This window comes from Simochromis diagramma, unplaced genomic scaffold (genome assembly GCF_900408965.1).
Source record: "Simochromis diagramma unplaced genomic scaffold, fSimDia1.1 OVJJ01000413.1, whole genome shotgun sequence".
NCBI classification, from domain to species: domain Eukaryota; kingdom Metazoa; phylum Chordata; class Actinopteri; order Cichliformes; family Cichlidae; genus Simochromis; species Simochromis diagramma.
In genome coordinates, this window is record NW_024386948.1 from 2,838,619 (window position 1) to 2,865,036 (window position 26,418).

Genomic DNA, 26,418 nt, shown 5'->3' on the forward strand with positions numbered 1-26,418 from the left:
AGTCAGCTAAAAACAAAAAAAGGAAGAGAGAGAAATTGACAGTGGAATTAATTATTAATTGTGATCCGGAAGTGTAATTTCAACCACATGGTTCCTTTCCTCCAATGGGCTTTTATTCCAGTTTAGACTATCATGATTCAGTCTAGGGTTCGTTCCAATAAGTACTGCTGCCGACCTTGAGGTCTATTTTCCGCTTAATTTCCGTCTTGCACGTAAACCCTACGTCACCAAAGTAGTTTTCAGATGTATTTCCTGGTAACTGTATTAAATATGTTCTTTTGTGAATATACACGATGCAGTAATACTTCAGTCAAGGCCGTAAGTAGCGCTTGAAGTCGGAGGATGTGAACGAGAATCAGCCGCGGCTGGAAAGATACAGATTTGTCAAGCTAGCAAGCGTGAGGCACACAGGAAGTGACGCTAGTTGCACTACAAATTACATGTTTTTATGAAGCCCCGATGCAATAGAGGAGTTCTTGGTTGAATTCATAAATACAGCCTTATTTAAATTTCTCCATCGATGGCGTCCACTTTACTTTACAGCACAATCGTGCTTCTCCTCCACCCTCCAAAGAAACAAGGGGCCGCCGATTATTTTACTATGACAGCGCAATCGGGAAGTCCTTAATCTCTCCGTTCTTGCTAACTTGGCAGCACACTGGAACGCGACCAGATGGAATTCAGCACTGCCTTCTTAACAGATTCCACACATTTTAAATTGTTTCGTACACATTTTTAGCCGACTTTTGTGTCGACAAACAGCCCTGGCGTGAGCACAGGCGTCTATCTGGGAGCTTCGGCTGCGCTGTGAACCGGGACAGAAGCGGTCAAGACATTTACAGATCCCCCCCCCCACCAAACATCTTCCCACTGTAAGTATTATTTCTAGGCTCTACTGTCGAAGAGCAATAGCTTTCAGATAACCTAATATGACTGCCCTTTGTAACTTAAGTCGGTGTTGAAACGTCGGTTATGTTGATGCATGAGAGAGCCCCAACGTCCTTTTCTGCAGTTGTTCATGAAATGATGCAGACAACTGTGGGTAGCTTTGGAAATCTGTCAAACAAAAAAGAGGGGAGTTTGGCCGGAGGCGAGAGGGGTGTAGCCTTGTTAAATCACATTGTCTGGGACTGTTAATGCGGCCTTATGTGCTGTTTACTGCTGTCAGCGTTATAAGCTCTTATTCCTCTAAAGAGGGTAATTAGCGAGGTCTTTAATTCCTCGGGAGTTCATATACAGTGTGTGTATTTTGTTTTTGTCCCCCCCCTCCTCCCTCCTTTATTACTTTAAACGACTAGGACCAGGTCAACCCGAATGATCACAATCCAACTTCCGGGTTTGGATTTCAAAGTAAAATGCTAGTCATAAAGTCTCCATTGAGTCACTGCTTTATGCAGCTATAAACCTTATCAAGATCACAGTTTTGGCAAATTTTATTTGATTTTTTTCATTTTATCATATGGCTTTTAAACAAAGACACTTAAATAGTGCCAATAGTTCCAATTCACAACAACAACAACAACCATAAGGTGCTTTATATTTTAGGGAAAAGATCCTACAAATGGGAAAGATCAGACAACCCCTTGATGGACAAACACTTGGTGACAGTGGGAAGAAAAAAAACTCCTGTTTAACAGGACGAAACCTTTGGCAGAACCCGGGTGAGGGAGGGGGCTGTGATCAGCTGGGAGTGATAGGAAAGAGAAGAGAACAGGACAAAAGGGTAACTATAGGGAAAGAGAGCCTGAATTTCATAATTATTCATGTTTAACAGGTAGTTATTTTGCAAAGTGAATAAATGATTGACAAGTTAAATGTCTGTTGAAATAATAGTTGCACTGATACTATCGCATGGACATTAGTAACCTACGAGCAATTAAATGACGTTCCCCAGTGGCATTGGCCAATGTTTATGTGCTGTATCAGATCAGGTCTGTGCCAGATAAACGTTCAAAGACAGTGTGATAAGGAGCTCAGAAACTTTAAATCTAGTAAGATAAACTGGAACAGAGATTATTTTGTTTTCCTGACACTGAATGAAGAATAAATAACAACAAAAAATGAAACAAAACAATATTAGCGAAATTTATAGATTATTTTTAAAATATTGCATTCTCCTAATAATTTGGTTCATCCTTAATTGCTAGTTCCAGCCCTACATTTATCTTTGATGCTATACAACACTTTTTGACGTAGATTCTTTCACAAAGGTGTCTTCCATACAGTCTCGTTTCATGACTCACTCTTGTGCTTTTAATTTGAAAGCGGACTACAATATATGCTTTACCATTATGAGTAAATCCACTGGCCTTGATATCTCAAGGTAAAAGCTTCTCATATAAGCTATTTCACACTTGATTGCAGTATTAACCTGTAATGACTCTGCATTTAAGTACAGCAATCTTCATAATGTCCTGAATAAAAAAACTTGCACATTATAGTTGTGATTTCTCAGACTGTTACCTTTGACTACCAGCAGTCCATGTGAGTCATAAAGACTCCATCTAGCCTGGCTGTCATGTCCTCTGTGTCTTGCTTCTCAGTAGATCCACCAATCAAATGCTCAGGCTTGTTTTTAGGTTAGTGTCTGCCACCCGTAAGGAAGTAAATGTGATTGAAAAGGAAAGTTTGCCTTGCTGACAAAAAAAGTCCCCACTTTAAGTATTGCAGTAGCTTTTCACAGCCATTCTTGATAACACCGGCTTCCTCCAGCTGGACATGCAGAAAGTGCTAACCACTGAGAAAACAAAGACCTAAGTCAGTCTTAAATGTTACAGATGTGCCCTGTATGCTTCACTGAAGTGCATCAAGTGCAGTTGGGGATCAGAGTTTAAACTAATATCAGGTTGGTCCTACCTAACAATCTCTTTGTAAGTGAGATTTTGCTCGATGATGTCTGGTCTTTCACGTCGCCTTTCCTTGTGAATATAATTGAAGCAAACAACTCTTTGTAGTCGGAGGTGGGCATAGATTAGATCGTGGCTCAAACAGTTGGCAGTTTGTCTTGTAACCGGAAGGTTGCCGGTTCGAGCCCTGTCTCGGTCAGGATGCTGACTGAGAAATTTGACCAGCTTTGTCAAATTAACTTAAAAAGGCCTGAAACTGTGCTGCTATAAACTACAACTGTGTGTCTTCACTCTGATCTTACGACTGATAGACGTGTTCCAGCTTGGTCAGACGTGAACCGTCCAGTCAATGCTTTGTCAGATTTATTGCAGTTGATGTTAATCACTTAGCTAATGCCAGCAGCAATAATTCATGCTGAACGAGCGGGTTATTGTCCTTGCTGCTCCTCCTTCAGCGCTTGCATTCCTGTTGCATGTGTTAGTTGTACACCATGAATGACTCACATTCCAGGCAAAAATAATAGGATGTCACCTTTCTCCTTCATTGAAAAGGCTGTGGTAGATTCTTCGCATTGTTAGAAAACTTCTAGGCTTAATTAAATGAATTTGCCAAGAATTCCTGAGCACAAAGTTAATTTATTTGAACAAATTATCAAGTGTGCGACGAGCTGCCCCACTGCTTCCCCCTGGTCTTACCACAAGCCACGAAATGTCCAGCTTGTATTCCCTCTTCTGCCGCCTGAGTGGCCTGTAGGTGTGACAGGTCGCTACGTCACCGTCTCTCCAGCTCCTGTCGTGGATCACTATCTTGCTGCGCTGGAATGTCACAGATTAGTCATCAGAGCCGCCCACTGCCATGCAGTTTGTTACAGTGAGTGTTACTATAATCCAGCGCTGCAAAAGGCAGCTGTTTGATGAGGGCAGTGCCAAGAGAGTTATGACTAATATGACTGTTAGTCATTTTTTAAATGTATTGCCATATGACACAAATTACTTAAAAGTGATTACTAATAGTTTCTCTGTTTGGTCTTGTTTAGTGTTTAAAAGAGAGCAAGTTCCTGCCTGGGGATCTGCCTGAAGCACTGATTCGTAAGTGGGCAGCAGTTCTGATATATTTTCTGGGGTTAGCCCATTAAAGGCTTGACAATTAAGAGTAACTCTACTAATTAATTTGAAACAAATCAGCTAGAGTCCTTAAAAATCTGATCAATATTTTTGCTTTTCTGTCTTTTGCTGTTTTATGTAAACTAGAGTTTATTATTTGATTTCTGATATATACCTTATTAAAGGACCTTTGCAGTACTCTAACCGAGAGGAAATAACAGCGTTAATGGTAGTTTGTGTATCAGTGATATTAACAATTCACAACAACAGTTGCCTCATAGTGTTTAAAATTTCAAGGTAAAGGTCTAACAATAAAAGGATGTGGTTAAAACGCCAAAATGACCAAATAATGATATCTGTAGTGGTCTTAAAGATCCAATATCAGTCAGGCTCTACTTTTATATCAGTTAGACAATTTGTAAGTGGTAGCATTATAGTGAAAGTACAGTTGACCCTAGTATTGAACCTTGAGGGAATCCATACTTTGATAGTGAGAGACATTTTTCATAAGAGCTGCAGTTCAATGATCAAACATTCAGTGGTCTACAAAAGGATTGCATAGTTCAGGAAAACTGCAACTACACAACAAATAAATCTTTGATCAGTCAGATATGCATGTAGTGCATTAGGAAGCGAGTTGAATCAAATGTACTGAGTGACTCCTCAGCACAGCGGTGTTAGGATGACAGTAAAGGCCCATATGTCTGCAGCAGAGGTCATGCTTTCAGATAACCCAAGAGAAATCTGCTTATGGCGAGAATGTGCCGTCGCTCGGTGCTGTGTCTACACTCGGCTGAATATCGTGTCAGCGAGGCAGCACGAGAAGGCAATCGGCCTGTTTCTGTCAGGTCCTAACATAATTAGATTATCAGTATACTTTGATATGTCACAAGACGAGCCATACCCCTGATGACAGTCTTTATTGTATTATACCATACTATACCGATTTGATTCGGTTCGTACCTTAGGAACATAACGCAGGGATCTGATAAGTTTTAGAGCATGTGATATAAGTTTGGACTGAAGCTGAACAAATAGTTTTCATGTAGCAAACGGACAGGCAAATATATCAAAGACTACAGACTGAACTCTAAAGATTATGTTTTTCTTATAGTGAACTGACTATTCAGCCAAAGAATCTACACAATGAACAGCCAATGAACAGCCTTGGATTTGTATTTTTCATTCATTGGTTTACTAAAATAAGAGCCTTCCAGTAAATTATAGATTTAATATAAAATGTATATAATATAAAAAATAACTGTTTAGTTAAGCGATTTATCCTTGCAGTTACAAGACTGTATAAAAGAATTGCTAAAGAGAAATTAAAGGATACATTGTTTTCACGGAGTAGCAGTAGAAACATTAAAATATCTCCTTATTTACTTCCTAAAATATTGATGATTCTGATGCTGTTTTATGCAGGATTTATGGTCCTGCGTTGGTGTCCTAATGCGATGAAGAGAGAGGAATTGTGGGAGTCTGTGCAAATTATTTACATTTATATAAAACCTCTAATACTTTTAAAGGAATTCACTCGCTGTTTGAACCACACTGCTTACATAGGCAAGTTTAAATGGGGGTGCCAGTCCTTTAGAACAAGAATGCAAGCATGTCTGTGTAGGTTCTCAGCCAATCAGGTCGTGGCACTCTTAAGCGCTACTAATGAAGGCAGCTGAATGTCTTTTTGGTTTATGGAGACGTTTGACTTCTCATCCAAGAAGCTTCTTCAGCTCTAAAACCGATGGGGAGTCCCAGATGTTTAATACCTAGTGGCATTGGGGAGGTGGTCCTCAGAGTCATTGACCCATCCTGTAAAGTTATTAAGAGTCACATGAGACAAGATGTGAATCAAGGCATGGCTCATTTACCATCAGATCAAAAAGAAGTCCAGTTTCCTTAACTCCTTAAGACTGTTTTAAGGGGACATACTGCTGCGCTGCAATGACAGATGCAAGCATTATTAACCCTGTTGCACATGTTTGTACCTGACTGTTGAAATAATGCCTCATAATCTTTTTGAAATTATACTCCCTGTTCTGGGTAACCTTTACTTATATTCTGTACATCTGTATTTGGATTAAAGCTCATTTAGATTGCTTGCGATTAGTTGAAAAATTCATATTTGGGGCAACAAGGAACATCTCAGGTAAGCTTATACCTAAGCTGAGCAGCTCGCAGTGTGCGCTCGAGCCCAGCAGGCACAAGATTAATTCCATTACATAACATTTAGTCAGTCTTAAGAAGGGTGCAAGTGAAAATGAAGACTTCAGAGTAATCAGCTGCTTAAGCTTTCCAGGACTCAAAAGACATGTTATTAAATGATTAAAAGGGGCCCTTTAAGTATTCTTTAATAATCAGAAACACTTAGTTAGAGCTGCAGGAACAAGGCCGGACTGGGAGCACTGCTCGACTGGTTATTACCTGACGCACTAGCCTACAGTGTGATTAGATTAGAAAAGCAGGAAGGCGTCGTTTGCAAGCATGGCTCCCCTCTTTTCATGAGCAATTCCTCATTGCCAGTTTATCCTTCGACAAATATTGACCTGACTAAAGTTTTGCCGTCATGATGTCATCGAAAGATAAAGCGAAACTCAAGTAGCCTTGTTATGTTTGTCACCTGTTCCTGGATGGACTTTAAAACAGCTCCCTTTTCACCCACTGCACACCTTGGTATTCAAATGACATAAGCCAGCAGAAGAACATTTTTCACGGAGGGGTTGGTATTATTTTCCATGTCACTGCGGTCTCCCCTCTCTGTGATTCAACTGCTTCAGAATAAAGAATCTAAATCAGTCACACAGAACATTTTGAAGAACTGATTATGAAGAACACAAACATAGCTGAGCGGGGGCTGTGTCAGCTGAGATTTCCTTTTGTAAGGTGAAAACCTTGTGATTCCAATCCAGGCTGTTTTCTTGTTTTGTTTTTTGTTTGTTTGTTTGTTTGTTTGTTTTTACAGGCGTCCAATCCCCCGTGCAATTTCCCCTTTCCTGAATAATGTGAAAGATGACATTTTACCTTCAATGTTTCTTTCAACTCCTACCTTTTATCAGTCTGAGGAAAGCACTCACTGTTCTGCTCAAACACCTCTGGAATGCATCAGCTTACTTTTCTTATTGCGACCACGCACCAGGATCTGCAGCAGCTGTAAACTGTCGGCACTTTTTATGACAACTCTGTGAAATGTAAGTTGGCCGTAAGTGGCCAGCATGGTGGATGCATTGTCATGTAATTAGACGTGTTTTTATAGGGGAAGGATTGAAGTAATAACTCTGTCGGCACACCTACACGGATTTGTTTTACGATCATCAGGGGAAATCAGCCTTTATTGTCACAGCTCTTTATTCTCCTGGTCTTGTGATTTGAAGTGGCCCACACATCTGCCAGGCTAAGTGGCGTTTGAAGAAACTGATAGTGTGTGTGTGTGTGTGTGTGTGTGTGTGTGTGTGTGTGTGTGTGTGTGTTAACTTGGTTAAGGGAACTTCCTGTTCTATTTGATAATGAACAAGTCAAAGAGGTTTTTGTAGCTCTGTGGAGAGGTTTGTTTTTTCCCTTGGAGGGTAGAAAACAGATGACCTAAGTCAGAAACTTTTTTAATAAACAGTCTCAACAAGTCAAATAAATATCCATAGCTGTATGTCTCACATAAGGCTCTGTCATATCAGGCATCAATGCTTTAAAGTTTTAGGCTCCTTTAAGCTTCCAGTATGTGACACTCGACAGTCTCCAGAGATGAGTTACTGTTCTAATGTGCTTTAGACGGGCTCATTTGAACTTATACTCATCTCAAGCTTCATACTTTTATTCCAACTTATTATAAAGGAGTAGATTCACTTACTCTCAGTTCTAAATAAGCTTTATTTTGCATTGTCGAAGCCTTGATGTAGCCTCTCAGTTCATTCCAAAAGATGTTGTCTGCCTTTAAGACAACTTTCTTCTGATTGGTTATCCCTATCAAACAGGAGGTTTGATGAATAGGTAGGCGTGGCTTCTGTGCTCACAGAAGCATCATATGGATTTATGAAAACGGCCCTTGAACGCAGTGCTCAGAGCTGTCTGAAACCTGAGCTTTAGGCTCAGGGGGATTACTTGTGCACAGACTGACCTCATTGCTTTAAACTTTGTTCATGTTTAAAAAAGACTTTCATCATTATAACTGTAGAGATACAAGATAGGATAAAAAAGGACAAATTAAAATAAAAGCTCAGTAGGTCCAGCTGAAGCAATATTCTCCTCCAGAAAACACTGTACAGGTGTTTTTCCAAGGACTTCCATGGACACGGTCACTTTACCTGTTCACTGTTAATGCTTTACAATGTATAGTGTAGAAGGAGGCTTTAACATTCAGACAATTTGGCTGCTAGCATCAGTTCTAGATGAATGTCTTGTGAGCCAGTGGCCGAGGAGACGGGGAAGGGAGGAGCAGAAGTGTTTTGTGAAGAGGAGAAGAAAGAGAGGATGAAATGAGTGAAGGATGGAGCAGATGGAGGGAGGAATGACGGTGGGAGTTAGGGTTAATGCCCTTTTACATTCCCAGATGAGGATTAGCAGTCACAAGTTCTGTGGCTGTTCCTGACCTGGCCTGGATTTTGAAGGCCACTGCTGCCTCCTGGATCCCTTAATATGCTCACAGAGCATTGTGGACAGCCTCTCTAACTTTCCCGATATACTCAGCAACAAGTATATTTATGTGTTGTTTTCCTGGTATTTTAGCTTAAAAACCATCAGTTGACGGCTATATTTGTAAACCTGTGACTGAAGGAGCAAATGCTGAAAGTCCTTTTAAGGTGCTTGGCATTATGTACAATGTCAGCTTAGTGTGCAGTGTGGCTGCAACAGATTGCTAGTAGCATTGTTGGTAGCATGATTGACATTCTGGCAGTAATAGGGCAAAACACAGCTTGCTACTTTGATGCACATAAACTAGAATTGTCGGTTTCATACAGGCTCGAGCTGTCAAGATGAGAGTAACTAATGTAACTGAAGGGACGTGAACGAACTACTATGCTCCATACCAGCTCCATACTGTATTTTGTTGGTGTTTACTAGGGAAGCCTCGCATGATTCACCTTGTCCTGCATCATAGCTCATCCTCTGACCAAAAGGAGCAGATTTAGCTCCCTTCCGCCTTCATTTGAATCAACTTTTTCCTCTTCCTCATAGACTGAATGTTTGAACAGCAGGTTGCTCACATTGCCCTGTTTTTAGTGGTTAAAAAACATAAAAGGTTTGATTCTAAAGCTTAATCCTGAATGCTCAGGTATTTATTTGATTTATTTTCTTTCAAGACAGGATAGCAGTTCATGTCAACAAATAGCTGATCCGAGGCACGTTGTATTTTTAGCTAAATTTTAGCTAAATGCAGTCCTCATAATATAAGAATGAGGACTGCAACAATCAGAAGATCTGAGTGAGAAGCACTAGGTGATGGTGGGGAGGACGAGACCTTTGGCAGAAGCAAGCTGAGGGAGGGGCTGGTATCTGCCACAGTCAGTTGATTGGACAAAGCAGTGCAACAGTAGCATGTAAATGCAACAGCAGTGAAAAGTTTTGAATGGGGAACAACTGCAGCAGCACGAGTAAGGAATGGGTTGAGTTCATGTGGTCCAGCTCCAACTATAAGATCAGTCAAAAAGGAACTGGCTGTGTCATAATATGTTTGGACTCCCCTACTTTTGAATCTTAAGATTATTTAAACTGTTATTAAATTACAGAAACTACTGACTTGACTATATATACCTACCTCGATAGTTTTTTCAACTGCACTTTGGGACACATTCAAAGTTTTAGCAGTTTTCCAGATTTACTGATCTTCAGTTCTTAAAGTATTGATGGACTCTTGTTTCTCTTTATTCAGCTGATTGGTTCTTGCCATAATATGATTTCTAACAGGCTGTCAGATGTGTAGCAACCTGACTTCTAGACATGTATATGGTGTTGGAATGTTTTTCAACGGTAGAAGAAGACTACTCAGGTTGTTACTTCCCTATCAGCAGCATTTTTGTTATCTTTTCATATCAAACAGATGGAGCAAGAACAATGTTACACAGTGAGTCAACACAGTGTCATCAGCCCATTTAAAGATCTGTATGCGACTTGTAGGTGCAGTACAGGGTGATGACGGTTTCCACAGACACACGGCTGCAGTTCGCAGGAATACATTTATTCGTGACGTTTCAGTGCCCTTCATGTGGCAAATTATTTGCGTTGTACCTCTCCTACGCACCTGCCTTGAAAAATGTTTTTGCTTGGTTGGGATGCACAACTTGGAGCTGGAATCACAATCGGTGCAGCCTCTGAATGCTTCTTGGAATATTTATATTGGAAAAATGATTGAAAATAGTGGTTTATTCATATTTAATCAAATATAAATATTTAATAAAAGTGAGCACAGTATATTGTTTGCCCACAAGAGGGCACTTACAACTTTATAGTCATCTCTGTAATGCACTACATTAAAAGTGGCATTTTTGTCAGTAAGCAGCACTGTAAACTGACGTTTGTGGGAAGCACTGAAACGTTGGCAGTTTTACAAGTCTGGTAAAAATAGATCGTAGCTTTTATAATTACAGGCTATTATATTGTAGCTTGAATTGATTCATCAGTCAATAAACAATACATTTAACACTGATTGCTGTGTTTCACAGGTCCCAAAGGCGTGTGCACACGTGTCCATCATGCCGCTGTTTGGTAAATCACACAAGAGTCCCGCCGACATCGTCAAGACGTTGAAGGAAAACCTGGCCATCCTGGTCAAACAGGACAAGAAGACAGACAAGGTAGGGGAATCTATTTGATTGTGTCTGTGTGCGTCTGTGTGTGTGTGTGAATGGGTGTCAAGAGGCCCCAAGGGTGGGAGCGCGAAACAGCCTGCGCCTGTCATCTTCTGACGCTTCACTGTCAAGACTCTCTCACACATGCACACAGGGGATCAAAGAATCAGAGTCACAAGCCAAATTCAAGCTCACGCTCTCTTTTACTAATGATAGTTTCTACATGTTATTCCTCTAAATGATGCCCTCTTTGCCTCCATCCTTCCTCACCTGTAGTTTTCTGTTCTACAGGCCTCTGAGGAGGTGTCTAAGTGTTTGGTGTCCATGAAAGAGATCCTGTATGGAAGCAATGACAAGGAGCCCCACACCGAGACTGTGGCCCAGTTGGCCCAGGAGCTGTACAACAGCGGCCTGCTGATCGCGCTGGTAGAAAACCTGCAGGTCATAGACTTTGAGGTAAGCAGAAGAAAGTATCACAGATGTGCTGCAGAAGCACACTTGTGATAAAGCTGACACAGAAACGCGATAGAAAATAAACATCCATGAGCAGAGGGAACTTAACAGCTCTTCTAGACTTTTTAAGAAATGCTGCATATTGTTGCTGTAGTTTTGCAAGATGTAGTGAAAATAATGAAATTTGATGGTGTATTTAAAAACCTTGTACAGTTTTCTTACCATTACAGGCCTCCTCTGACTCCAACTCATAAATTCAAGTTACTTTAGGTTGTAGCACAGCTTTTAAAACAACTTTTTTTCCTACTGTACACAATTAATTAATTTTTAACGTGCTAAATGTTACAGATGCTGTTATGTGGTTAGTTCAGTTTTACGTGCGTTTCCAGGGGAAGAAGGACGTGTGTCAGATCTTCAACAACATCCTCAGGAGGCAGATTGGGACGAGGAGCCCCACTGTTGAATATTTCTGCTCCCACCAGGAGGTCCTCTTCATACTGCTGAAAGGGTGAGATAAACACACAGTGCACGTGCTGTCCTCAGCCTAATGGCGTCTTAACACAATAAATATGGCTTCTATGACGAGGAGGGGGTGATGCGTTACTCTCTCTCTCTTGCTGTGTTTGAAGATACGAGATGCCCCAGGTGGCGCTAAATTGTGGGATCATGCTGAGGGAGTGCATCCGCCACGAGCCGCTCGCCAAGATAGTTCTCCATTCGGAGCATTTCCACAATTTTTTCAACTACGTGGAGATGTCCACCTTCGACATTGCTTCTGACGCATTCGCCACCTTTAAGGTAACTCTCTTTCTTCTTCTTTTGGCTGTCAGGTCAGGTGCTAGACTAGAGCCAGACTGGACTTTGACAACAGTGTTTGGATTTGGATTTAGTAAACCAACATCCCGCACAAGTGTCATTTGAATTTGATATTTTTGTTCCCCACATAGGCCTAGAAAAGGCAAATTTGTTTTCATGTTTTGTTGAGGAAAAGTCTTAACTTATGCTGATTTTTGCAGACGTGTGACCGTTGACCATGTGACGCTAACATGTCAGCTATTTTGAAGTGTGATGATCGTAATTACCGTAAAACTGGAAAGTAAACACCTCCAGGAACCTCTGGCAACATTTGGGGAATACATTTTTTTTTCTTCCGAGCAACTGATGGTTGTATTGGATCCAATACGGGAGACAAATGTTGGGCAGCGTGCGATTGTACAGTGTATACATACATGTATGTATGTAAAAAGTGTTCGGTAACATTTGAATCCGTCAGCTAAGATGCATTTTTCTGTCTTTGTCCACAGGACCTCTTGACGAGACACAAAGTGCTTGTGGCCGAATTCCTCGAGCAGAACTACGAAGCTGTGAGTGCTTCGACTTACAAGCACATTTGCACATCTGCAGCTCCCGAAAAGAGATTAGTCTGGGATGGTTGTTAGCCACCACACATATTAATGCACATTAGCCTTGCTATTTTGAATTTTTAGCAATCGTTAACCTAAACCACACACAGAGGTCAGTCACTGAGCTCTGTTTGCAAACACTGTCCACTGCTCTGAATGACTCTGCATGAGGAAACCTTGCATGGATGCACAGCGAGATCAGGTATCAGTCACCGCAGTGCTCACTGGCCCAGTCACGTCACACACAGGCATTCACGAAGCCTTGTGATAGAGTATTGAATGAGCTGACAGTGAAGGCAGATTAAAAAACAAAAAACGTAAATTTATAGGAAAACAGCACAGCCTCTCTAAATGTCATAACGTCTTTCGATACAAAGCTCCGCTCTGTGTCCTCAACATTTCTAGGCAGAGGAGCCCCTCTCACGAGCAGGGTCCCCCCAGGGCTCTCAGCCTGTAGAAACCCACACAAAACCACCTTTTCACCCAGCATGTGTGCCGACGGCCTGTCAGGAGATGTCACTGCCGGCTCAGTAGAGTCAATGATTTTGGTGCGACCGTGGCTCAGGGGGTTGGGAAGCGCATCTGTAACCAGAAGGTCGCCGGTTCGATCCCCGGGCTCTCTGTCCTGGTCGTTGTGTCCTTGGGCACCGCCTACTGGTTTTGGCCAGAGGGGCCGATGGCGCGATATGGCAGCCTCGCTTCTGTCAGTCTGCCCCAGGGCAGCTGTGGCTACAACTGTAGCTGCCTCCACCAGTGTGTGAATGTGAGAGTGAATGAATAGTGGCATTGTAAAGCGCTTTGGGTGCCTTGAAAAGCGCTATATAAATCCAATCCGTTATTATTATTATTATTTTAGTGGTAAACCTATGACTGCACAAAGAGTTTCTTGTTCTGTGACATAAGTTTGGTGACATACTCGTCAAAGTCTTATAATGCTGTTTGTACAGGCACTTTAAGTTTTAAACTAAACATCATCTATTCATACTTCAATTTAATCCCACAGTTCAAAGCCAAATATTGTAAAACAAACCCAGTAACTGATAATTGATCCATGTGACTGTGAGAAGAGGGAGCGCTGTAATAACAATGTGTTGATCTACTCAAGTCAAGTGTCTAGGGTTTGGGGTTTCTTCTAATTCATCCACTTCCTCTTAGTTACATATGTTACATTTTTGCAGGTCCAGGCAGTTCTTGTCCTTTTGGATGCAGTGCAGTATTTTCATTTGCTTTAATCGATCTCATTAGATGCCTTCTGGGCTAAAAGAAAATATACTAACAAGCCGAATTACCCATGTGCAAACACAGAGTTAAACAACTTCTCCATCATATATGCATTTGTCTCAACCTAAAACACACAGGCAGATATTTCTTTAAAATAACTACATTCAGATAAGTGTTGATACTTGTCTCCAAGTTTTCCCAAGCTACAGAGTGTGCATAAACATATTCATCTAAACTACACAAGTCCTTTTCCTGTTGGAACTCTTACTTAAATATTCTGTAACTTATACAGAGGCTATTGTTACATTTCAGATTTCCTTTTTTCTTACCTCACGATATCAGATATGTCTCCATAAATTATAAAGTCCTGTATAATCTAATATTTGATTCAAAAGCACCTTCATCATATTGATTGCTGATTACTTAAACATCACCGGGAAAGTACGTGTTTGACCCTATGCAGCCATACATTCAAAAGCCAAGCGATAGCACTGTCTTCATCTAGGTTCAGATGTTTTAACAGCCATCTGGTGCTAATTTATGCAAACAACCAGGTTTCTTTTTTAAATTTTAATTTATTTATTGAGTTTTATTTACCTTTGCAAAGAGGTCAAACAACCATACAGACAGCAGGAAGGAAAGAGCAATTGTAAGTCTAGAATATTTATTGAGACTAGTTGTGCCATGCTCCCAGAATACATTCGGAACATTGTGTGCAAAAGATAACTCGTCCATCAACTTGTGGTATATCGGAAAGATTACGCATAGGAAGAGAATGTGGAGCTTTTCATTTAGTAAGGTCAGCTTGACACAGAAGTAGCAGAATGTAAAAAAATCAAAAATCCAACATCTATTGATATTATTATTATTATTATTATTATTATTATTATTATTATTATTATTAAGTCCACAAAGAGCACAACAACCATTTTCCATCACACCAGCAGCTCCTTTAGGATCTCCAGCTAACCCAACAAGTGTGTCTTTGGACGGGTTCAGACCTACAACCTTCTTGATTCACTGTGCTGCCAAACTGTTTTGGCAATTTTGAATAATTGCTGCAACAAAATAATTGCACTGCGTGGCTTTTCAGGTTGGTAAGCACTCTCTCTAGTTTATCGCCTAAGCACTTTGCAACTTTTAAAACTAGAAGCTGCATCCACAGACACTTTTTCATTAATGGTCACACACACAGGCAATCCTACATGGATATCAGGGTTCACTTGGGTTCAGTGTCTCGCTAAAGGAAACTTAGAAGTGGAAGAGCTGGGGATCAACGAACGGCCTTTGGAAGAGTAGCCACTATAAACAAGGGCAGATTTGAACCCAGGTCTTTGCATTAGCCTTATGGCATATCGGTTGCCTGCTAAACCCAGTTAGCTAAACCAGCACTCTGCACTAATGTTTTCAAAGGAAATGAGCCAGGTTAAACTTAGGAAGCAAATGGAAAGGTGTCCTAAACACAGGAGAGTGGGCATGTTAAACCAGTGATCATCCCCAACAGGTCATGGCAGATGGCCGCCCCTCCCTGAGCCTGGTTCTGTTGGAGGTTTCTTCCTGTTTAAAGGGTTTTTTTTTTCTTCCCACTGTTGCCAAGTGCTTGCTCATGTGTAGTCTCTCTCGATTATTGTAGCGTCTTTACCTTACATTATAAAGTGCCTTGAGGCGACTGCTGTTGTAATTTGGCGCTGTATAAACTTTGCGTTCATATTTCCATTTGGAGGAAAAGCCCTCTATTTACAACATTCATCAGATATTGTTTGGAAAAAGTATTGTCCATATAGATATTTCCCAAAAGCTTAAAATTTGATCTCAGATTGTTGCTGCGTTTTGTTTTTTCACTGCAGGTGTTTGCAGACTATGAGAAGCTGCTGCACTCTGAGAACTACGTCACCAAGCGACAGTCTCTAAAGGTTTGTCTCCGACCTGTATTGATTTAAATTCCTACTTAGACTTCATGGGATTTTTGGGGGGTTTTTTTTTGGGGGGGGTCTGCACAGCTGGCCTCTCTAATAATAATTTGTCACTTTGATCCCCCCTTCAGCTTCTGGGAGAGCTGTTATTGGACAGACATAACTTCACGGTCATGACGCGGTACATCAGCAGGACAGAGAACCTGAAGCTGATGATGAATCTGCTCCGAGACAAGAGTGCCAACATCCAGTTTGAGGCCTTCCACGTCTTCAAGGTAAACAAACAAACAAACAAAAAAAACAGCAGATGCATTTAATGAGAAATTTGGAAAGAGAGAAGATATTTCTCCCATATTGGCTCCTCTTCGTTGGCTTCCTGTTAAATTCAGAATTGGATTTAAAATCTTTCTCACATAAAATCTTGAATAATAAGGCTGATATTATCTTAAAGACCTCATAGTACCATATTAGCCTAATGGAAAACTTTGCTTTCATGTCGATGTTTTACTTGTGATTGCTACGATGTTTAAAAGCAGAGCCTTCAGCTTTAAGGGTCCTTTTCTGTAGAGCTAGCTCCCAGTTTGTTTTCGGGAGACCTCCCTCTACTTTTTAGATTAGGCTTAAAACTTTCTTTTTTGACAAATCTTGTTAGAGCTGGATCAGTTGACCCTGAATCCTCCCTTTGCTATGCTACAATAGGCCTAGACTGCTGGGAGCTTCCCATGATCCACTGAGCATTTCTTATTCACTCACCTTGTTTCACTTTCTTTATACACCACTAATATATTTAGTCTTTAGTAATTAAACTCTCTGTTCTCACCGGACATGGCAGATGACCACGCCTCCCTGAGCCTGGTTCTGCTGAAGGTTTCTTCCTTTTAGAAAGGAGTTCTTCCTTCCCACTGTCGCCAAGTGCTTGCTCATAGGGGGTCGTCGGATTGTTGGAGTTTCTTTCTAATATTGTAGGGTATTTACCTTACAATAAAAAGCACATTGAGGTGACTGGTGTTGTCAATCTGCACTGTATAAATAAAACAAAACTGAATTGAATTTTCCTCCCGTTTTGTCCTTTTTTTGTTTCCCCAAGGTGTTTGTAGCAAACCCCAACAAGACTCAGCCCATCATCGACATCCTGCTCAAGAACCAGACCAAACTCATCGACTTCTTGAGCAACTTCCAGAAGGACCGCACGGACGACGAGCAGTTCAACGACGAGAAGACCTACCTAATCAAACAGATCAGGGATCTGAAGAAACCGGCTTCCTAGAGAAGCATTGCTGCCTGCCCTCTACTTCAACTTTTTATTAATAGGAAGACATAGAAAAAAAACACATTAACAATAATGGTTACTCTATTTGAAAAAAAAAATCTTTGAGACGTCATTTGTTTTTGTTTTTTTTTCCCTCTTTGTCAGTTCATTAAAAACTTGTGCAAGAGTAGTTCTTAATCACTGATCTTTTTTTGTATTTTTTTTTTTATCTCATCTGTAGCATGTAGTGCCACAACTCATGGTGTTGGAGGCAGCTGATTTGCCTTGTTGGGGGAGAACCAGGGGTTTAAAAAAAAAGCTTCAGCCAAAATCCTCCGGGTGGATGAGCATTTTCTTTAATCTTATTAGTCTCTGCTTGCAAATGAATTTTGTAAATTTTTAAAAGCAGTGGCTGCAAACCAGAAAAATGAACAACTTTTTGTTTTCTTGGGAGATGTGTGGTGAGGATGTTGGTGTGTCTGGTTAGGACCAGGTGAAGTATATTTACAGTGTGAATATCTTAATCAATGCATTCTTGGTCATCGGTAAAAGCAATTTTTTTTTTTTTTTAGCCAAATGACAATGGTAAAGCTCAGTAGCCCACAACAGTGTATTGGGGTATTCTAGCTTAAAAAATTATAGATAATAGTTAAGGGAGGAGGCGGTAAGAGCGAAAAAAAACAACAACTTTGTATTTCAAAAATTATAGTAGCAGACTGGGTAGGAAAAACTCATGAAGTTACTAATTTACAAGTAATTCTGAAATTTAAGGGGAAAAACTAAAGTAATCTGATATAATTAAGAACATTAAACATGTGATTTTATTGAGACGTGAATTTACGAGGAAAAATGTGTCATATTAGGTCACATTTGAGATTAGTGGATTCTAAATTTCTATGATCTTTATTTTTCTCCCCTATGTTTACATCTATTATGGCCCTGATCAGATTTTCATTTGTGCGAGCTAAAAGTCACTGATTGTTTCTTCACTTTAAAGCTGAGGGGATTGGATTGCATACAGTCCAAAAGGCCAACGTCGCTTCAGTGTGTCACACCAACATGGAACAAGTCTCGTTGCCGGTCTAAAGGCCGAGCCCATCCGTGCTGTTCTAAATTACTCACAGGTCTTGAAAACAAACTGATTTCAGTCACTGTTGACTAAAAACAAAAATCTTAAAAACAAGAAAAAAGAAAATGACAATTTTGATCACTGGTTCTCTTTGCTGGTGGCTAATAGCACTTTGTATGATTTTAAATAATAATAATAATAATGGTGATTCAATTTGTTTGAAGCTGATCGCTGTTTTCACACTGCTTGATGTTGTTTTTTTAATATATAGTGTCATTTCTCATGTACAGTTTCTGGTTTGAGTGCCATTGTGAGGGAGAACATGAGGAGGAGGCACTTTGCTGTGTGGATGCTGTAGAGCTGTAAAGATAGCTGTTTTATTTTGGTTTCACTCCCTTTTCTGTCTGTACTGTAACGGATGTTTGACTCTGGTTTGGATCTGACGTTGTTATCAGAGGACGAGAAGATTCAGAGGTGCCTTTTTTTTGTTTGTTTTGGTGTGTTTTCTTTTCTCTGTACTCGTTTTCTTTCCTGTATTTGCAGTATCTTTTTAGGGGGAGCTTAATTATTATGTTGATGAAAATATGCTCTGATAGAACATATTTGTTGTGATTAAGCAGTGAACCTCTTAACTCACTATATCAGAGTTCCTTTTGCCGTTTGACACCTTTTAAACTTTTTTTTTTTTTTTTTTTTTGCTCATCACTTGCCATTGCCATAGTAAACTCGCCGGCAAACAGAACGAGGCCAAAGCCGACCAACGGCAGGATTCAGCGGTGAAACATAACTGTGAAATCAAATAAATGAATAAAAATCCACTTTTAGTTTAAAGCAGCTTCAATTTCTTTCTGTAACTTTAAATCAACTATGAACTTGAAAAAAAAAAATGCAGAGACTAAACTTGAGAACAATGTGATTTTATTTCCCAGTAGATATCTGACAAGCATTCACAGAAATTTTAAAAACAAAGTGAAATGGAGTCATGATAAGTCTCCTAATTAGAGCCCAGACTTTCCTTAAAGGAAGAAGTAAACACGTTAAAAGCTGTTTTGCTTTTTTTTTTCCTTAAAGAAAAAGAAAAAGGAAAACAGTTTGTTTTTTTTGGGATGACAAAAACCAATACCAGCCATGTTCACATGCCATAGGTTGTGACGGTATATTGCGATATCACACGAGATGCAAATGTAAGCCAACCAGCTTAACATCAGACTTGAACCAGTTGTTTTACAACTATGAGCAGATTTAACCATTCTTCACGATGTCCTCTAAAAGCAGCCACCTTGTTTTTTTCTGCACTTTGATGCTGTTGTACAACATTCACAACAAATAAAAAAAAAAAAAAGAATAGATGAGAATGCATGCTTTGCGTGTGTGTGTGTAAGAAAGTGTGTGTTATTTTCCAGGTATTTTTCAGATTATGCAGTAATCACAGTTACTGCCTTTTCTGTGATTCGGACTCAAGTTACAAAAACACTTAAACCTCTGTTTACGATACCTGAACGAAAAAAAAGAAAGAATACAAACAAGTGTGTTCATGTAGAAAATCAAAGTTGGCAAAGTCGAGTAAATTCCTTCACGCTCCAAAACCAAACCTTTGACCGTCCTCTCTGCTCTGCAGGAACACTTTTTAAACTTTCATTCAAGCATTATCCATATCCTCAACACGCTTCACTTCAGTGCATTTGGCTTGCGTTTAAAAACAATAACATCCTCACAGTGTGAAACACATCTTTCAAACACTCTCACAGCAGCTGCCTTCAAAATAAAAGCAGTAATTTATTTCAAACCATTCTGTACCGTGAGGACAATCCTGGACAACCAGGAGCTGCATGTGTTGTTAATCTCACACTTTTTCATTATTTAGATTTTTATAATTAGCTTTCCCCCCTCCATTTGTTTCAAAAACAAACAGATCTGCATATCACAGTTTAAATAACTATTTTAAATAAATTATTTCTTTGTGGTATCTTATAAACGCTTAAAAAAAATTGTCCATAGTTTCTGTACCTATTTTTTTAATCTTTGATGGATCTATTAATCCGCTTTTAGTGGTGTCCCTTTGAGGTCATTGCATTGATTTCAGTTTGTTTCCAACTCTCCACTCATGTAATGACCGGACTTGGAAAAGATACATATGTGTAAAATCATATGTGCCACAGATTTGATGCTCATGAAGGAAACAACATTTAGCTCTATTTATTACAGCTGTGAACGATCAAATCTGTGGCACGCAAGCTTAAAACCTGCCTCTGTGGGGGGGTGTTTTTTAGGTACGTGGATTTATCGACGGCTCACAGCAGGTGATTCGCAGGACATGCTGGTGCACAGCTTCTTGTTGCTGGGGCTCTCACTCTCAGTCTGTCTGCTGTGCTTTCCGACACAACCGTCTGCAATAAATGGCACTGTGGTTAAAACGCGAAACAGCAAAGGAAAATTGGCTGATTCATAACTCCTTTCTGTAATTTATCTGTGAAGATGGTTAAAAAAAAAAAAAGGCATAGGGTGCCACTTACTGGCAAGATGAAAAGGTGGCGCTGAGGACACTGAAGGGCTTCTTTGCCACTGTGAGGACAGATAAATGTCAGATTCTTTAAGGACATGTTAGCCTTATCTTCAAAAAGCAAGACATCCAGAAGTTGCTGAGTCAGAGATCCCCTTATGCACCAGAATAAATTAACATACATCTCCCTTTTCAACATATTTTCCGAGTCTACGTTTGCTATGTTTGCTGAAGTAATGACCCGTTTCTGCAGCCTGGACTTTACTGTAGCTGCAGAAATGTCTACATTGATGGAGGTTTGATATACTCCAAACATCAAACATAAACAGTATGAAATAAAAGGGAACAAAAACAAAACAAGAAAAACATTGTGGACTCACTATGAACTTGCTGATGTTCTTTAGTGTGCCGAATCGCAGGTAGGAAATATCTCCCTTATCTTTGTCCCGGTCCTGGTCAGAGGTGTATATGTGTGTGATACCGGCTCCTCTGATCAGAGGGACACACTCATCACATGGACACTTGGTTACAAAAAGCATGGTTGGCTCATCCGGTTTGATGTCTCGTGTCCTGAAAGGAGGAGGAACACATCAAGCGATGATGAACACTGATTTTCTGCATTCATGTTTCCCCTCCCGCCATTTCTGACAAGTTCTGACCTGAAGGTGAGGGCGTTCTGCTCTGCGTGGATAATGTATCTGTATTTACGTCTCTGGCGATCCTCCTGTTTGGCGTCCATCTGAGGGTACTCGGCGTACTGCGAACCTGCGGGGTAAGCGTTGTACCCACAGCCCACCAGGTAGAGACACCCTGTTCCATTACAGCCAGCCTGAGATGAGGGGACAGATCAAAATACTATGTTAACAACATCAGTGTGGGTGTTAAATCTATCGGTAGCACTGCTTTAAATGATGAAATAAAATGTTCTTAATTCCATCTGCATTATACCACGGGCTGAAAAGCAGCCCCAAATCACAACACGGCCTCGACTGTGTTTTACAGATGAGTGTGGACACTCACTGTTGTACCCGTCTCCTGACCTCTTCCACACTGAGCTCTCTCTCTCTTTGTCAAAAAACACTCACCATCTCAAACTGTCCAGAGAGAGCAGCCGCTACTGAGGAACGCGTTAAGATTTATTTGAACATTTTGGGCTCATCATCATGACATTTGTCACAACTGCATCCACCCACACTGAAAACCTCAATGCATTAATACAATCATCCATAAATGGATTTATATAATCCAATTTTGTGCAGACAAAAAAAAAGAAAAAAAACTCCTTCTGTACGAGCCTGATGTTATTAGGTTTTGTCAGTTTGTCACCTTGTAATCTGGTGTCAAATCCTACCCGAACCAGCACACAGAAATGCCAACAGTCTACTCTTGTGATGAATTAATGAGTTAAATCAAATCAAAAGGAGAATAGTTGAGCTCACCGACTGTCCTTTGGCCCAGATCACAGTGCCCACACCCACTTTAGGATCCTCTGAAATGACAGTTATGCATGTATAAGAAGCTGGAAACAAATAGCAAACTATTGACAGGGTCATTGTTAGAAATGATCATAACCTTTACGACATCACTCGGGAAAAAGTCCTGCAGCCAAACAGCAGTTGTTATGATGCTTGTCAGGCAATATGCAATAGAATGTAGAAGAATGTAGTGTGTGTTATGAATAACCAAACACACCTGTCCTGTAGGCCAGTAGCCTGGCCTGGATCATGCAGTGACGAGCCACTTCTTGGGGCACATCTTCATGACAAGGGGGCAGTGGCACTGACGACTCTTCTCTGGCTCACAGGAGGGACACGATCAAATGAGCGTCAAGTACAAGCGCGTGGCGATGTCTGTGCTGACAACAGATAAATTTGAGAGTTTCTAACCTGTAGAAGCCGTAGTGTTGCTGTGGCACCCCGGCAGCCACTGCAGCTAAAACTTCCACAAGCTCCCTCATGTTGTTTCTCAGGCTGGAGAAGTAAGGCTCCACACAAAAATTCTCCAGGCCCATGTGCTTCAAAATCTCCTGATGCAGCTGGGACTTACGAACCAGGAACTGTCTGGAGAAATCCTTCAGGCATCTCATTCGTTCTCTGGAACGACACAGAATATTTCTTATAAACGGGCTGAAAATCCAGCTGTGGTCATCCAGCAGTTTCGCAACTTGAGTTTGATTCACTCAATAAATATTTCTCCTTCTCAGTCTGGTTAAATTAAAGATGAAAGACGTTCTCTAATTATTTCTGCAGAATAATCTTTGCTTTGTGCCTCATCTACAGGTTTTCTTGCCCTTTGATGGCTGAAGTCTGACCAGAGGTTAAACTAGGATGCAACGGAGTTCCAGCACCTTTAAATATTAAGTAAAAAATAAAAATATATAGTGGGCGGTTTTATACATAATAACATCAAGCGAGTTTATTCTTAATATCTACCTGCCAAACCCCACACTTTAATTCTGACCAAACCTACGTCAGGAATTTAAGTGTTAGGAAAGCAATAACCGTCCTACGACTGTTGTATTCAGAACCACACAGCTGAAATAATTTGGTTCTATACATTTACTCTCGATGCTCTCATGAATCACATACAGATTTCAGGTTTCTCTCTGCCACGTCATTCCCATATTTAAGTTAAATCTGCAGTCACTACAGTTACAAAGCAAACAATTATTTTGACTTCATTTGTTTTGATGCACTTTAGCACACTACACTGTAATATAAATAATGATGTGCACATTTATTTTATATTGTTTGACACTGATTTATGAAAACTGGACTTTTTTTTCCCTCCGTTTTCTTGAGTTAACCATCTGGTGTTCTCATCAGCTGAGATTTCTGCTTCAGGTTCAGTTTGTTTGGGGTTTTTTTGGTGCGTGTCGAGAACCTCCTTGGGTTTCCCTCTAAAATATACCAGGCAACTGAGTATAACTTATTAGAAAGAGAATTCAGCACATAGCTCAAAAGTGCTGCTGTGCAGAAGCAGATACAGTAAGTATAGTAAGGTACCTGTTGAAAAGCTCCTCCGTGTTCTGCTTTGGGTTGTCATCAGTGATCCTCTCTGTGAAGTCACAATTTCTGGACGTCTCGGTGACAAACTGTGCTAGGCCGGGTGCCAGCGGCTGCAGCAGCATGCAGATGTGAGGACGGCTGTTGGACTTGAGCTTCTCTACTGCTACAGCGTCTAGTAAAGCTTCCTCTGAGATGAAGTGAGCTGGACCGCAGTAGCTGGGATTGTTCATAGAGGTGGACTTCAGAATGCTGATCTCCGGGTCCCCGGGCCAGAAGGAGATCTGACTGACTCCAGCTGGAGGAGGAGAGCAAACAGCATTTATCCATCTTAGTTAACTTTGCCTGGGAATGAGAGAACAGAGCTCCAAAGTTCAGCAAACTGCTGATGTAGTTTAATGCCGATAATGCAGTTTACAACAGTACGGCAACACCTGTGGGACATATTCAGTCATACGCTCACAGTAAATAAATATATCATTATGGTGTCAAAGTCTGTCCTGAGTTTCTAAGTGTGTTCACTTCTCAATGTGTCATTCCTCCAATCTGATCATAAAGAGGCTGCTCGCCAAGTCTTATAAAACAGGTCCACTTCAAAGTAAATGAAAGTAAATGAAAGGAGGTGCAGTACCAGAAAGGCTGCAGTTATTCTGACTACAGTTAGGGTGGTGCCTCAAAGTGACAGCAATGTGGTGGACTCCAAAACACACAGAGGCTGGAATGTGTAAGGGTGAGACAACAGAAGGGCAGGTACTTTGGTTCATGCAATCACAATCAGTCATAATCAGTGGGGCATACATGTCACATTGCATTTTTGATGAATTTGTGTCATAACTATGTTTATAAAGCAGGCCATTGGTCCAAGATATGTAGTTCTGCCTGATCAAGAACATCTCGTTATTTGAGAGTGTGACACAGAAACACATTCACGCTGCGTGTTGTTTTTAGGCTCCCTTAATGCCGTCTACTCATTCCCGCATCATGCCTCCTTCTCCACTCACCGTTAATGATCATCTTCAGGCAAGTAGCGCAGGGTCTCCTCGAGAAGTACAGTTGACAGTCAGCCAGGCGGGCACCATGTTGGATGATGGCTGCCTGTCCAGCGTGGAGCTCAGCTCCTGAACAATGAAGTCCCACCACTTTGCTTTCCCGCACCACCACCAGACCCATCCCATGGAGCTGAAGGACAGTACAGATACAGTTATTAATTTTACACACAAGTGCTAGTAAAGATGGACATGAATCGCTCCACAGAACTTGATGATTTTTTCCCTAGATTGCATACATCACTGTGTTTTTATATTCAAACTAACCTGATTACCACCATCCTCCTCTGTTTGCTCCTGAGGGAATAACTCCATCCATAAACTCAGCAAGGTGAAGAGGTTTACCTTTGACAACCTGGGGCCATGACCTGAAGCAGAGACAAAGCTGAATTAAGCCATCTTGTGCACAATGCTTCCCTGAAAAGCTGCAGTAACACATGCTTGGATGAGAATATATACCATGAAGATTACTAATGTTTGCATGGTTTAAAGGCCCCACCGAAGCTAACTTGGCCTGTTGACTGAGACTTAGAAAAATATAACATTTATTTCAGATACACGCAGGTGAAGACCTATGTCTATTGATCTGAGGATGGGGATTTTGCCATATAATGTGAATAGGATAAGATGATCGGCCAAGTCTAAGATAAATATATGCAGCATTGTGTAATGTGTAAATAAAGGCTGTCAGCCGTGGCCATTTAAAGTGCCTCTCTGGTAAACTGTATCTCATGAAGCTGCGGTTTTGTGGCATGACAGAAGGGAAAAATATGAAGCTAAACTACTGGAAGAACTCTTCCTCCAGTTGGCTCACCTTGTATTTTGCTGTCAGTCTGGGTGCTGCTGTCTCTTGTTTCTCGACACGGTGTGGACTGGCCCGGATCGGCTCGGTTCCATATTTGGCTTTCTTCCATTCAATCAATCTGTCAGCTACAGAAAACGATATAATACGTCGACCCGACGTTCAGCAAGAGAAGAGTCGGATGAAGCTTTCTTTTGGTATCCTTTTTACTGTTAAGTTGGATAGTCACACGAATACTATTTTCAACCGACGCTTTCAAAATAAAAGCATAAAAAAGACACCGATTTGGTAAATAAAGTTGCACCAATAAAGAAATTCACGTACAAATATGAACTTACACTTCAGAATATTTTTTTTTAATAACGACTAATTAAAGTCACGTTGAAATCCGATTAGTAACGGTAACTCTCAGCAACCGGCGACTTCTTAAGTTACAGTGTTACAGTGCTAACATTACTAGCACTAACTCGCGTATTACGGTACAATGATTCTTAATAAAACACTGTACAGCCGATAAATACTTGGACGAACGTAACTTCATGTATTTCTACCGCAAGCAGAAACTGCCTCCCTCTTATTTAAAGGAGAAGGAGCCGTTCTTCTGTGACTTCGCTAGTGGACGGTATCTTGACAGTTCCGGATTCCTTCCGGAAATATTTTCTGACGCTGTCACATGGGCGGGGCCAATTGGTTGGCTGTCAGCACGCAACAAAGTACACATCATTTCAACTGCTAAACTTAAGCAGTTAAGCCCATACACTTTTCCGAGCCCATACACTCACCTGCAAGCACATTGCTCTCATTCTCCACAGAGAGCAGTGGTGCATACCTGTGACATCACTAACCCTTACCTTACGTTGTCTTAAAGACACACCACACAATTGTGACTGTTACAAAGCGTTTTTGAACTAAAAATCAAGAATGTGGGATACTGTTTGTCATTTTTATTGATAAATACATTTCATTTTTATACATTTTATTAATGAAAAATCTACTAAAATTTCACCAAAATGTACCACTTTTTATAAAAA

At 40.6% G+C, this 26,418-nt stretch overlaps 2 protein-coding genes across 5 annotated transcripts; one reads left to right on the plus strand and one right to left on the minus strand.

The window, feature by feature from the left end:
* The first annotated feature begins 159 nt into the window (after positions 1-159).
* cab39l (calcium binding protein 39-like) lies at positions 160-18,865 on the plus strand. 3 transcript variants are annotated; one of them, XM_040038461.1, is made up of 10 exons: positions 160-872; positions 3,884-3,935; positions 10,601-10,732; positions 11,018-11,182; positions 11,569-11,687; positions 11,809-11,977; positions 12,484-12,543; positions 15,651-15,716; positions 15,848-15,991; positions 16,804-18,865. In XM_040038461.1, the coding sequence occupies exons 3-10, from the start codon at positions 10,631-10,633 to the stop codon at positions 16,981-16,983; spliced, it is 1,005 nt and encodes a 334-aa protein (XP_039894395.1). In that variant the 5' UTR covers positions 160-872; positions 3,884-3,935; positions 10,601-10,630; the 3' UTR covers positions 16,984-18,865. The 3 variants fall into 3 exon arrangements, with proteins under 3 accessions (XP_039894395.1, XP_039894394.1, XP_039894396.1); XM_040038462.1 differs by lacking the exon at positions 160-872 and adding an exon at positions 2,118-3,717; XM_040038460.1 differs by lacking the exon at positions 3,884-3,935 and having other exon boundaries at positions 161-872.
* A 70-nt stretch (positions 18,866-18,935) lies between these two features.
* Positions 18,936-26,286, minus strand: cdadc1 (cytidine and dCMP deaminase domain containing 1). 2 transcript variants are annotated; one of them, XM_040038459.1, is made up of 12 exons: positions 25,726-26,286; positions 25,400-25,515; positions 24,853-24,953; positions 24,541-24,718; positions 23,540-23,837; positions 22,421-22,627; positions 22,227-22,327; positions 21,974-22,023; positions 21,194-21,363; positions 20,915-21,104; positions 20,548-20,596; positions 18,936-20,421 (listed from the first exon to the last, which is right to left on the minus strand). In XM_040038459.1, exons 2-12 carry the CDS (start codon positions 25,497-25,499, stop codon positions 20,315-20,317), a joined length of 1,551 nt encoding a protein of 516 aa, XP_039894393.1. In that variant the 5' UTR covers positions 25,500-25,515; positions 25,726-26,286; the 3' UTR covers positions 18,936-20,314. The 2 variants fall into 2 exon arrangements, with proteins under 2 accessions (XP_039894393.1, XP_039894392.1); XM_040038458.1 differs by having other exon boundaries at positions 25,400-25,596; positions 25,726-26,285.
* Between the last annotated feature and the right edge of the window lie 132 nt (positions 26,287-26,418).